The sequence below is a fragment of the Xiphophorus maculatus genome, chromosome 9, assembly GCF_002775205.1.
Source record: "Xiphophorus maculatus strain JP 163 A chromosome 9, X_maculatus-5.0-male, whole genome shotgun sequence".
Lineage (NCBI taxonomy): Eukaryota > Metazoa > Chordata > Actinopteri > Cyprinodontiformes > Poeciliidae > Xiphophorus > Xiphophorus maculatus.
Window position 1 is genome coordinate 3,958,076 of NC_036451.1, and position 13,473 is coordinate 3,971,548.

Below are 13,473 nucleotides of genomic sequence, written 5' to 3' on the forward strand. Positions count from 1 at the left end.
CAAGCCAAAACCTTTTGCCTCTTCCTCATCTTCCACAATAATTGGGTTCGACAAGAGGTAAAGTGTCTCAGAGTGGAACCTGACAGATTAGGTGGAGGAACATTATTATGGGTACAGGGCAGGCGAATGCAGAAGGTAATTTACTGTGATGTTATATATAAATGTATGCATCAATAGGCAGAGGATATTGAGTTCAAGGGTCATGCTGAATGAAAGGTCCCTTTCAACCTGGTTCATATGCAAACATGAATATCTGCAGGTTTTACATTTTCATCCGGTAACCTTCCTGAGGAAGATAATTTTTGTTTGGGGTGTTTCATTTATTTATTTTGTTTAAAATATAAACTTTCCTCCAAGTATCAGTGAAGAAGAATTGACTTTCCACGAATTGTTGCAAAAATAAACATTTATTGTGATTTCATGTAACAATTTTACTCTTTTTTATCATTAATCCATATAAGCAAATTATATCATTGTTCGATCAGTCTCGGGTGTGTTATTAAGTCAAAGTTTGCCCCCCTTTTCACGCACGCAACGCGTTGAACTGCGTGTGTTTTAACTGCGCATAAAAGGCCAGAAGTGGGACCAATTCCCAACTGTTTGCGGCCTTGATCTGCCTCATGCGTGCGCTCACACAACGAGGCAATATTCTGATGCGTAACTTCCAGCCACCCTCTGAATGACAAAGAGTTACAAACTGAGTGACACCTTAAGTATTTAACAAGTACACATTGGCATGGTAATCCCCCGCTGCATTTAGCTGGAGGTGTCATTTTCCCAGCAGCAGCAGCGGATGAAAATCCTCAAAGTTTGATGCAGGTCTGTCCCCTCCCAGTGGCCTTCTCGCTGCCGGGATGTCAGGATTTGTCCTGGTACGGTGATCCTACGATGGACAGTTGGCGAGACATTTTTTTTATCTAAAAAGCAGACAAATAAATAACAACAGGTATTGTCTGGCGTAAAATGTAACTATTTTATAAGAGAATCAAATCCCCCCAAAATATTTTATTTTCCTTCAAGAATAGTCTTTCAAAGTTCATACAATTGTATTTTTGACAGATTAAAAAATCACATGTAACTTCGTTTTTTTATTAATTAGTGTTGCATTTCAGCAATATATACGGTAAAATCAAAGGAATGCATGAAAATGTATTAAGAAGAAAAAGCAAGGAAGTAAATATTTCTTCTTTTTAACTAAGACTGCAATTGGAGAAACGTGACAATTTCTACAGAATTTGTGAACGTTTGTTGTTTTCTTGTGGTCTATTGTCAAACATTCAACTTTTTCAGCGTTATTGATTTATGCTGTTATTTTCACAAGTCAACCTGAAAGGCTGCATTTACTGAAGAGGATAAAAAAAAATAACAATTGTCTCAGCTCACTTTCTAGAAACGTATTGTAAAAGTATGAGAACTGAAGAAAAATCTGTAGACTTTTGTTAATATTGCCACTAAATTATTCCCTGAACCACGAATGTGCTCGGTACAAAAACTATAAACACGAGGAGCACATGAGATGCGTCAGGTGGAGAAAATACAAATTTGCGGCGTTTATAGATATACAAACATTTTTATAAAACGGGGCCTCCCGACAAACAGAAATTCAGGCGCGCGCAGAGGCGCATGAGACACCGCGTGGCTCAGCGTCGGGTCCTACGTCTGTACTCTGAGTGCCGCACATCCAGCAGGAGGAGGGCTTAAAGATGAGCTCCGTCATATTGTTTGACACAAACTCGCAGCTTGATGGAGTGGCCTCTTTGGGAGAAACTGAAAATTGTGATTTCCAAAAAAATAAAAAGCAGATAAAAGGGGAGAAAAAACCAAACAAACTACCCTACCTTCATCTCTCTGATGAGATACACACTGTCCGATGTGAAACATTCAATTCTTGGGACTTAGATAAATTCCATTACATCTCGCTTCCATTTTTTTGTTAACAGCTGCTTGAGATTTTCACTTGTTATTAAATCTGACAGGGTGAAGATTTTGCTTCTGGTATGAAATAATTAGCATAATTACAGACGCGCCAACAATGCATTAATTTATCATATCTGTGTAATAAAGCGGCGGCCCTCAGATGCACTCTAACCTAATTAATTGAGCTGAGTATGTTCAGGAATGCCTTGCACTTTGCATATTGTAAAAAAAGAAAAGAAAAGATGAGCTACAGAATCCAGTTGTAAAGAGATATAGAAAAACATTTAAAATCCTACACAAAATTGCGAACAAGTTGTGCTTGTGTGACCGACTGCAGAACAGCTTTAAAAACATCCTGTAGGCTATTTAGCTCCAAAGAAGCTAAAATTTGCTAAATTATATTTAGAATGAGCCTTTTTTTAACCTTTATTGAGCCTAAATGCATCTGAACAAACCGAAACGCTCTTATAGCTTCCGCAGTTGACCCTGACCTCTGACTCCAGCTGCAACGGGTATAACCTGAAGGAGCGGGAAAAAAAATCTATTCATCAGAGTTCACCGGAGCAGCACATTATTATGATCACAATTATTTGTTATACCAGCGACCTTGGTGGTAGTTTTTCCAACGCTGTTTCCATCACCTGAGCTGCTGCTGCGTCTCTTCTGTGTCCCTCCCAACGGTTTCATTCAGGAGCAAGATGGCTTATTATACTAAAAGGTTTTTGTCGCGCTAAGCCGTGCATGTGTGCTTAAAACGTACATTTCATTAACAAACTGCGGAGGTATAAAAGCGGATTTATGAGGCTTCAAAAGATCACAAGAAGGACGGGTAAGAAAGCCCCCCTCACTCCGTGCTTGTTGTAGAGAGCTTTTATCAGCGGGTAACTACGCTGCGTATACAGAGCCAAGCCAATACTTTATATGGCCCTGGGCCTTTGGGCCCCAATTCACATTATTTATTCAATAACAGCAGAGAAAAGGGAGGGAAAAGTGAAATTTAAGTTGGGTGGGGAATGGAGGGTTTTTTCTGTTGATTGATTAGCTTGAATAAAATTTGACTAAACTGTAAGTACAAATATATATATTGAAATAGTTACATTACATTAAACTGCAAAATGCATGATTTTTTTATACTGATAATTCTTTAAATGTCGAAGCTAAATCTAGTTAAGCTTCAAATCATTTTTTTTATTTTTGTTATATTTTATTTGTATTAATTTATTTAAAATCCTTAAAGCAAATTTGAAAATTAACAGACTTTCCAACATTTAGGCACAATTCAAAGAGCCTTAGATCTACATCTGTGTGAGAGGTCGAGCAGCTCAGTGGGACTGCAGAGTGGTCCTGAGTAGGAGTGTAGCTTGCTTATGCCTATAGCTGGCTGTGCTAGCTGCACCTGCAGAATCAAAGACAAAACAGGAAACAGTGAAAGATAGAATAATACGTTTTAAAAAAGTAGATTATTTGAACTTCTTGTTTTACTTCTATAAAACAATAATCTTTTTATCATGACTCTAATTGATGCTTTATGCTTCCCTAAATGCATGAAGTAGTGCTAAAAATCAACTTTGCAACAAACAGAGAAAAACAGGTATGTTGTTTTAAGCACTTCCAGAGAAAAAAAAGAATAAAGTTCTTCAAGGTGCTTTTTTCATTTAGGAAAGCAGCAACTAAATGAGCGATTCCCTAAACACACACACACACACACACACACACACACACACACACACACACACACACACACATGGGCGACACGGATGAGCAGGATGAAAGTTGACGCGGACTCTGGTTTCATCTGCTAAGTAGTCCATATTGACGGACCTTCGTATCTCACAGGTCAGCCGAAGATTAAACGGGAGGCCAGGCTAATCGGAAGCCGGGTTTCCGTCCCTTTGACCCGAACGCGCGTTATTAATGATAGCGTCTGATTAATCCTCGCTTTTATCCCGGACTGCAGAGCAGCAAAGGTGTGACAGGGAGAAGCGCCTCTGCGCAGCGCTGATCAGATGTCGACCAAACAACAGCCGAAGAGAAATATTTAATTAAAACACTGATTTTAAAAGAAAAAGAAAATAAATTTTTGCTTAAGCTTCTTCTGCTTTTGTAAGTTAAATTCCGTAAGTAATTAATTAACACGAATTACCTGATAAACAAAAGTACATTTGATGTAAAAAAAACAATTATTGTAATAATTCTAACAATAATAAAATAAATAAATTAGGCAAATCCTCTGTAAGCATAACAAATTTAAAACGAGCATTCAACTACAATGTCAGCATTTAAATCCTCTTTATATTAAATCAAAGAAATAATGTCCTTGATTTTAATTCCTTAAGCTGCGGTGCAAACTTTCTATATTTTATTTCTAGTTCTACACATTTCTCTTCAGCATGCAAAGTCTGCGTCAATTATTCGAAATATTAGCGCCGAAACAAAAGGATCTCGCTCTTTTCCCAAACCCAACCTTCAGCCTTTAGCGCTCACCTCCAAGCCTGTGAATAAAAAATGCTTCCTTTGCATTCACCCGCTGTCTACATTTCCTAGATTTTTTTTTTCAAATGCAAACACATGCAATGATCGGGGTCGTTTGCACCTCTTCCAAACTCTTAAGGAAATGCTTTCCTCTCCCCCAACATTCATGGTCGATTCCGCTGCAGCTGCTTCCTCGCGCTCTTCCCACTAATCCTGCAGGAATAAATAGACTTGGAAATCATGTTTTGTGTTCACACATTGAAGTTTCACAGCGGGATCTATAATAATGCAAACATAAAGTGGTGCATCTCAGCCGAGACAAGAAAAAGATTAAGCACAAATGGGTTAAAAAAAACAAACCTTCTCATGCACAATTTCACAGTTTAAAAGGTAAAACACACTCAAAACTCAATCAAGCAGATTCCTTTAACTTAGCTGTCGCTGTTACCGCTCTGCAGCTGTCAACACAGTTCGAATTAGCAAAAGTTAAAGGTTGTCTTTGCGCAGCCACGTTAGAGCGCTTCAGATCTTTCAATCATGCAGGCCAATTTTCTCCCCCTGCTCCTCCTCCTCCCTCCGCCACCGTTAAATGGTCTATGACGGACGAACACAGAAAATCAGCGGAAAGCAGCGCTGCTGATGTCCCATTGTTGACAAATCCAAGAAACAACTCCAGTTTGCATGGTTTAACGGAGAGCGGAGAGAGCAAAGCTTTGGAAGCGAAGGAGAGATGAGAGGTGGGGGGTGTGGCGTCACCGAACCACGTGTCCAGCTCTGATAGTATATCTTATACAAGGGGGGAAAGTAATCTATCAGTCAGTCCGGTTAAAAAGCTCCGGCCTTTTTTCCAAAAGCAGAATGTGTCAGTTCGACTCAGCTCGCCAAATATCGCTGGTTTAGGACGCGCGCCGCCGCTCAGGAGAGACGCCGGAGCGCAAACGGCAAAAAAAAAAAAAAAAAAAGTTGCGCTTTCTCTCCAAACAACTTCTGAGGCAAAAACGCACCGCTCTGCAGGCCCCGCTAACTTCCAGCGTGGGGAATATTTCTTGAAGTTTGAAGTTTTTCTGCACACCTTCAGATCGTTGGAGACCTCCGATTTTTGTCCAGCAGACCCCCGGTGTGCGCGCACTGGCCGCTGCACAGCTTTTTCCACTCCTGTGAGTTTCTTCTTCTCCTATTCTTTTTTTTTTTTTACATTAAAGTGTGAGTAAGACGTGAGATGACCCTCTCTGGAGGCAGCGATCGAGCCAGCGACATGTCCGGCCAAACTGTGCTCACAGCCGAGGACGTGGATATCGACGTGGTGGGCGAGGGAGACGATGAGGGCATGGAGAGGGTGGACAGCGACTGCGACAGCCCGGGGGGAGGCAGCATCCTGCACGGCTTTCGAGGAGAGCCGGCCGACGATGACTTGGAGGACGAGATCGAGGTGGAGAAGGAGGAGATGAGGTCCGGAGGAGGGAGCCCATGCTGCGAGAGCTCCGGGGAAGGAGAGCCGGGCGCAGGGAAAGGAGAGGGTCACGACCAGAGCGCAGCGACGGGAGGAGCGACCCAGAAGCCCAAGAGCAGCTTGGTGAAACCGCCTTACTCCTACATCGCTCTCATCACCATGGCGATCCTCCAGAGCCCGCAGAAGAAGCTCACCCTCAGCGGGATCTGCGAGTTCATCAGCAACCGCTTCCCGTACTACCGGGAGAAGTTCCCGGCGTGGCAGAACTCCATCCGGCACAACTTGTCTCTGAACGACTGCTTCGTGAAAATCCCCCGGGAGCCCGGCAACCCAGGAAAGGGCAACTACTGGACCCTGGACCCGGCTTCAGAGGACATGTTCGACAACGGCAGTTTCCTTAGGAGGAGGAAAAGGTTCAAGAGAGTTCAGCCGGACGTGCTCAGGGATCAGACCGCACTGATGATGCAGAGTTTCGGGGCGTACAGCCTCGGAGGCCCCTACGGGAGGCACTACGGTATCCACCCGGCTGCGTATTCCCACCCGGCGGCTTTGCAGTACCCGTACATCCCACCTGTGGGGCCCATGCTCCCGCCGGGCGTCCCCCTGCTGCCCTCGGCGGAGCTCAACAGAAAGGCGTTCAACTCTCAGCTGAGCCCGAGCCTCCAGCTGCAGCTCAACAGCCTGAGCACGGCGTCAATGATCAAATCCGAGCCGTCTAACAGGCCGTCCTTCAGCATAGAGAACATCATCGGGGTGTCCAGCTCGTCGTCCGTGACGCCGGGCGCAGCGCAGGCTTTCCTCCGGCCTCCGGTCACCGTTCAGTCGGCCCTGCTGAGCGCGCAGTCCCTCTCTCTGACCCGGACCTCTGCCGCGATCGCGCCCATCCTCAGCGTCCCTTCAAATATTATTTCTGGACACGTTTTACCTTCAGCGACGGCGGCAGCGGTCTCCAAATGGCCCTCACAGTGACTGAAGAGCAAGAAAAAAAACTCTCTTATTTTTATATAGAGACTTTATTGCTGGGAGGCGTGAAGAGCACAAATCAATAGGCAGCACTGGACTGTAAAGCCATGAAAAAGACTCTTGAAATACAAGAGAAATGAAAAAAAATGAAAAGAAAAGGAAAGTATTTCTGTACAGGTAACATTTGTAAATATTTGTAAAAAAAAAAAAAAAAAGGGAGAATAATTTTACCCGTCTGACTTTTATCTGTCCTTTGTTCCTGTTTGAGATCTGTGATAATTATTTTGATTTTTCTTTTTTTCTATTGGAGGCTCGACTTGACACATTTCATACAAGACACGATCAAGTGCAAAAAGACTGTTTATAATAATATTATTATTAATAATAATAAAAAAAATCAAATATATGTAATTCTATGTAGTTATCTGGTGTTGTAAGCTGAAATTATTTGTAAATAAATTTATGAAAAAGTTAAAACTATTTTCATTTCTTTTAAACGTTTAAAATAATCTGACATGTGTTTAAGACATTAGGAGTAAATATCCGTATTGGTTTATTACCAAAAAAAATAATTGCAATGAATTTACAAAAAATGCCTATATATATTAGAAATAACAATTTTAACATTTTATTTTTAATGTTCGTCAAAACTTATTATGCTCATAATTCATAATTTGCCAGCTAATAAAAAGCAATGGAATAGCAATAACAAGAGAACCTTTTTTATCAATTATGTCAGCTCCAAATTTTTCAACTATTTGTTTTCATATATTATCAATTGATTTTTGCAAAACCCTCAATAATTAAAATTATATCCATATATCAATCAGATGTGTTATAGAAGAGGATAATGCAGATAAATAATTTTGGCGCTAAGTATCAACCGCAAATCAAAATAAAATAAATAATAAACACGGGGGGGAAACGAAGCTTTTAAATGTTTAGAATATGTTTTGGATATAAATTTATAGCACATAATTATATGAAACTAAAAGGGTTTTCCAGTCAATGATCCCGGCCTGAGGTCACAGTTTAGACCATCACATCACAGCCTGATCATCTTACAGAATATTCTGCGGCTTGGCCACCATAAAGGTAACAGTTTCGCAGTTGTGTCTGGCTAATCGCTTCTACACAAACAGCAAATGGCGAGTGTGTGTGAGAGAGTGTGTGTGAGAGAGAGTGTGTGTGAGAGAGTGTGTGTGAGAGGGCTTTCAGGTACTATATTTATCCGATCCCCATGGGAAAGGACTTCTGTTTCTGCCTCTGTTCCTCCTCAGACAGTCAAGATGGTGCTGCTGATGAAAAGAGTCTCATCAAATTGTTTCCGCTGACGGATTTCATTCACTCTTTTTTCTTTACATTTATACATGTGACAATATTACCTGACTAAATATGTGTAAAATTTATTCTGGTTGCTGATCGATTCGAATCACGAAACCAATTATGGCAAAAATAAAAAAAATAATAAAGAAAAGGGAAGAAATATTATTTGAAATTTTTTGTTAAATAATTTGCCCGCTAGTTCTAGCATAAAATTAGATTTAAAAAAGCAGTAAATAAAATAAACTAATAAATAAATAAATATTATTTCAGGTTCTAGAACTGTAAAAAAAAAATAACGATTCCAAAATGGATTTTAAGATATCAATGTTTTTTTAGATTTAGATTTCTTTTTTACAAATCAAACAAAAAATACAACATCGGCAGTTCAGGCATTTGCTCTGTTTCGCCTGTGATTCGGAGGCTGGGGTGGGAGAAGGCGTATTTAGTAAGGCAAACTCAGCCTCTTCAGAGAGAAGCAAAAAGTTCTCGTCTTTATAGTAGGGGAGAATGTCCGCATAAAAATCATATCCAATAATTGAAGTGGGACGTCGCACCCGTGATGCTGCAGGCTGGAAACGCTTCAGCAGAGATTAAACCCCTAGAGGGCGCTGATCAGCACCTAGAACACCCAATTAAGGAAATAACAGAAATGTTCATGAGATCTTATTTAGTAAGATCTCACTCACCATGTGATTAATCAGTTATGTTACTCTCCCATACTATAAACAAATTCAACGACGTAATATTTTTTACTAAAAAAAATCCAAACAGTTTTGTGTGCATTTGTGTTCAACCCTCTTCATTCTGGCACCACTAAATGAAATACAGTGTCTCCAGCTCAAAGAAGATAAAATTTTTCTGCAAAGACCGATGTTTATGACGAGGTTATATTATTTAATAATATTACAAGTACAGAGTACTTCTCAATCCCTTAACCAAAATGGCACATATGCAAATCTAACGTAATATGGCTGTCCAAATTGACAGGCTGGGCAAGTAGAATAAAAACAATTATTTGTTGTGTTTTACTCGAATCTGGCTTTTATGCAAGAGCGGCAAGGAAAAAAAACATTTGAAAAAAAAAAGCTTTGAACACACAAATTCTACGCTGAAACATGGTTGTAGCAGAATCACGTTGTTCTTTAGCAGAGACAGAGAAGCTAAGAGGCTGCAGAAGATTTTTGACTGAGAAAGAGATTCTCCTTCCAGCAGGACAACAAAAATGTAACCAGTACTTCAACAGAATGAGGTACAATAGATCAGGGTTGTCCAAAGTCCAGCCTGGGGGCATTTGTTATGAATTTATGTGCCAATTGCACAAATTTGACTGACCATCAAAGTCAAGACAAGTCAAGTTTATATGCATGGCACATTTCAGCAACAAGGCAGTTCAGAGTGTTTTACATAATAAAAACATACGATCACCAATTGGAAACAAGCAATAAACATTGCATATTGTCAAAAGCCATCATCAAATCAATACAAATCAATATGTCAATGTTCCACTAAATACTAATCAAAAGCAAATATAAACAGGTGGGTTGTTAGCCTTTGTTTAAAGGAACTCAGTGTTTCAGCTGTTCTGCAATTTTCTGGAAATTTGTTCCAGATTTGTGATGAATAGAAGGTGGATGCTGCTTCTCTATGTTTTGTTCTGGTTCTGGGGATGCAGAGCAGAGCAGAAGACCTGAGCGGACTGGAAGGTTAAAACAATAACAAGAGATCTTTAATGTATTTTGGTGCTATGCCATTCAGTGATTTATAAACTAACATAATTATTTTAAAGTCTACTCTTTGAGTCTCAGGCTATTCTCACAGGTAACTAATGAGTTGTAGCAAGCATTTTTGAAAAAAAAAAAGTGAACCTTACCCTGTTCCTGTTGCTAAGAATTGCCTATTACAATTAACTCTCAAATGTCAGAAATTATTTCTTTTTAATAAGTGCAAGACCCTATATGAGTCCATTTCCAACAAAACAAATTGTCACTTTGTTTCTGTCAATAAAGTATTCCATGTTTAGTTTATTGTTGAGCACATAACAATAAAAAAATCACAATGAGACAAACATTTATGCTTGAATATTTAGTTTTTGTTGTCACATGGCAAAACATTTGGGCCCCATTGAGATAGATTTAAGCACATCCATGAGTTGGAATGTCCCAGTCAAAGTCCAGATATGAATCCAATTGAAAATTGCTTTTCCCAGTTCCTCCCCATTTGATCTTGGTGAGCTATTTTGTTGAGAATAATGTAGGCAAGTAAGAAATGTCAATCTCTAAATGGGCAATGATGGCAGAATGCCAAAACAAAATACTTTAAATTGTAATTATATGAAAGTATTGACTTAGGCAACACAATAAAAATGCATTGACTAATCAGGTCAATCTTATGTAGCTACAATATACACCTAGTGATTGTATGTTGATCAGAATTTAACAAGCTTCTTTGATCACACATCCAAAAATAGTCTGCATAACCACTGATACTGCTGCACATGAAACTTTAAGGCAGATTTAGGATTAAGACCTTTACATTTGACTACACATACAATTAACTCCACCAAATGTTATGCCACTGTTTTAACAGCCGTTGGTGAGCCTTTTATAATAACTTAACATTCAGTTTATCAGTCCAAACTTTCCAGTTTGGTGTTTTAAACAACGATGTAGCCTTAGCCTACCTGCTCTTTTGACCTGCCACACTGTTTTGTTTTATATGAACGTGGAGGTCTCAGCTGTATGGCAGCTGGGACAACAATTAATTCAATTAGTCTCTAAGACTGGATCAGAACTGCATTATATTTTTTTCAAATCAGAAATATCAAACTATACGTAGAATTTTTAATCCATTCAAGATAAAATTGTTATTGTTGGATTGTGATTGTACTATTTGTTTTAAACTGCTACATGAAGATAAGGGTGATTGCAAATAGGCATTCCAGTCTCAAAGACTTCAGCCCATCAACAAAATAGCACTGGAAACATACAAAAAGCTGGAGAGCAATTATAAGATGGACTTGATTGCTTTAATGCCAAAAAAACATTTTTACACTGATTATTAATATTTTTATTAGTTGTTCTAGACATTTCACTTTTTATTCAAATGTGCATACACATGGATAAAATATAAATTTTTTACACCGATTCCTCTTTTTTTAAACTATTTAGAGGGGCCTGTCTAAATGTTCTACCAAAAGCAAACTCACTTTAATTCTAAATCTACAAGTGTTACAAATCATTTTAGATTTTGCTAAGTATTAATGTTGACTATCCATGTATTTAAATTTAGTTTTATTTCAGTTTATAAAAGTAGCACAAATTTACAATACGTGTCTTTGGAAGTCACATTAAAAGACAAAGAAATTCAATTTATATAAAAATAAATTCTATAGTTAAATCTGTTTAATCATCTAGATAGATTAATATCCTATTACAAAAATTCAATCTTACAGTAATACAGTGAAATTCAATTTATTGTATAAACTGGTAAAAAAGTATTCTATCAAAGAAAATTCCTGAGACAACTATAGTGATAAACTTTGCAGCAACCAGTTCACTTGAATGAGAAGTGTTGACAGGAGATAGTTGCTTGCATAGAATTGTTACCTTCATAGCAATTCCTCATATTAAATATGCTTGTGGTGACAGTGAAAAGGAACAACTTCATTTTAACAAGGGGTAACCTGCAGCAAAACCCAGCTCACTGTGAGCGGTCATCTGCTTTGACCAACTAGGGATTTGAGAAGACAGAGCAGATAGACAAAAAAACACAGAAGCACTGGCCCTGGAGTACTTTCTATGTTAAACAAAAATGTTTATAGAGCTAATGACTGAAGTAGCGCTTTTATTGGTTTTAGCTCAAAGAGGGAGACATGTTGAGAGAATTATTATTTTTATTACAATATAGAGCATGCTAAATTAAACACTTATGAAATAATTAAGCTCTGAGCCAATCATGCAGAATATTACTTTATCATCATTCTGTCGTTGTGCTTTTTGGAGTCACACATGTCAAGTTGATATTAGCTTGTTAATTAGTAAAGTCATATGCTCCATTCTTACATTAAAATGACTTTAAACTGCTAGAAGGGTAAAAAAAAAAAAGTGATGGTTTTAAAACAGCAAGTTTTCAAACAGTTGACACAAGTAACCCACCCATGCCAATGCTGCTGTGCAAACAGCAAAACCTTGGCTTACCATCTTTATCACGTCATCCTCCACCAGATGCTACAGTCCTTTTCTGGGCAGAGAACACAGACAGTAAACGTAGATACATCAGTTGCTGAATATTTAAAAAGGCATAGAGATGAAGCAATAAATGACAAAGTAAAGCTGGCGTGGCCAGGCATTAATAACTAATAGGTAGCACTGAGTTATAGGCTGCTGCCGTCGGAATGAAAGTGTCATTGCAAATCAGCAGTTGTGCGAGGTTATTATTATTTATGCATAATTGATGGCTGAACCACAAGGAACATGTCACACCCAACAAATCCTAACACCTTGGGAACAAGGATGATGGTGTCAACAGAAGAAAAGGTCACAAGGAGGAGGAAATGGCCCTGCAGGCTGGGATTTACATTGTGAGGGAAAATGTACCGTAGCATAGCGTCTGTGTACAGAGGGTGTCTGATACTAAACATACAAGGCAGCTAATATTTTCACTGCAATATAACATAAAAAGAGTTAATTCGAAGAGGTTTAAATTTTAGCCATTAACACAATATGTTTGCTTTTAAATTGAGAGTTGAGATTTTAAAACTTTGTAAGATGTAATTACAGCTTCTTAGTTCTTTAAATTCTACACTTCCCTTTATATCATATACAGTCAATATAATGTGCAAGTCTCAAAAATATATATACACCCCAATTAATGTTGCCTTAAATTCCCTTTGGCTCAGAAACCACACCTCTATGGCTGAATATCTGCACAGTTTCTGTGCAAATAGAGACTGTTAGCTTTCAAGTTAACAGTCTTTGTCAGCTTTAAAGCTAACAATTTTGAATTGTTAAGTTTAAAATTTTGACTGCGTTTCTAAACATAGTGGCCAAATTTTTATGAGAGCTGAGATTTGGGCTTTGAGAAGAACATTTCAGATCCTGATCCCTGAAGTTAGCCTGTTTCATCCATGCCAAAGCCAATTTTAAAGTGTGTTTCATATTTTCGCCCAGCTGAAACCCTGACGCTTTAACCGTCCGGCTGTTGCACTGAGGTGAAAGTTAAAGAACTTAGAGTTAGTTCTCCTTCTTCAATATTCTATCCACTTTGTGCAATTCACCAATACTACAGACAGTAAAACAGAGCATAATATCCCACAGCATAATGCTACCGCCAACATGTTTAATAAC

At 38.7% G+C, this 13,473-nt stretch overlaps 1 protein-coding gene across 1 annotated transcript; it reads left to right on the forward strand.

The window, feature by feature from the left end:
* Positions 1-413: 413 nt before the first annotated feature.
* foxd3 (forkhead box D3) lies at positions 414-7,263 on the forward strand. The gene has a single exon (XM_023340243.1). The coding sequence runs from the start codon at positions 5,609-5,611 to the stop codon at positions 6,806-6,808; it is 1,200 nt and encodes a 399-aa protein (XP_023196011.1). The 5' UTR covers positions 414-5,608; the 3' UTR covers positions 6,809-7,263.
* The last annotated feature ends 6,210 nt before the right edge of the window (positions 7,264-13,473 follow it).

Excerpts from the sequence above, each read along its gene's own strand:
- foxd3 (XM_023340243.1), top strand. The coding sequence starts at position 5,609 with ATGACCCTCTCTGGAGGCAGCGATCGAGCCAGCGACATGTCCGGCCAA.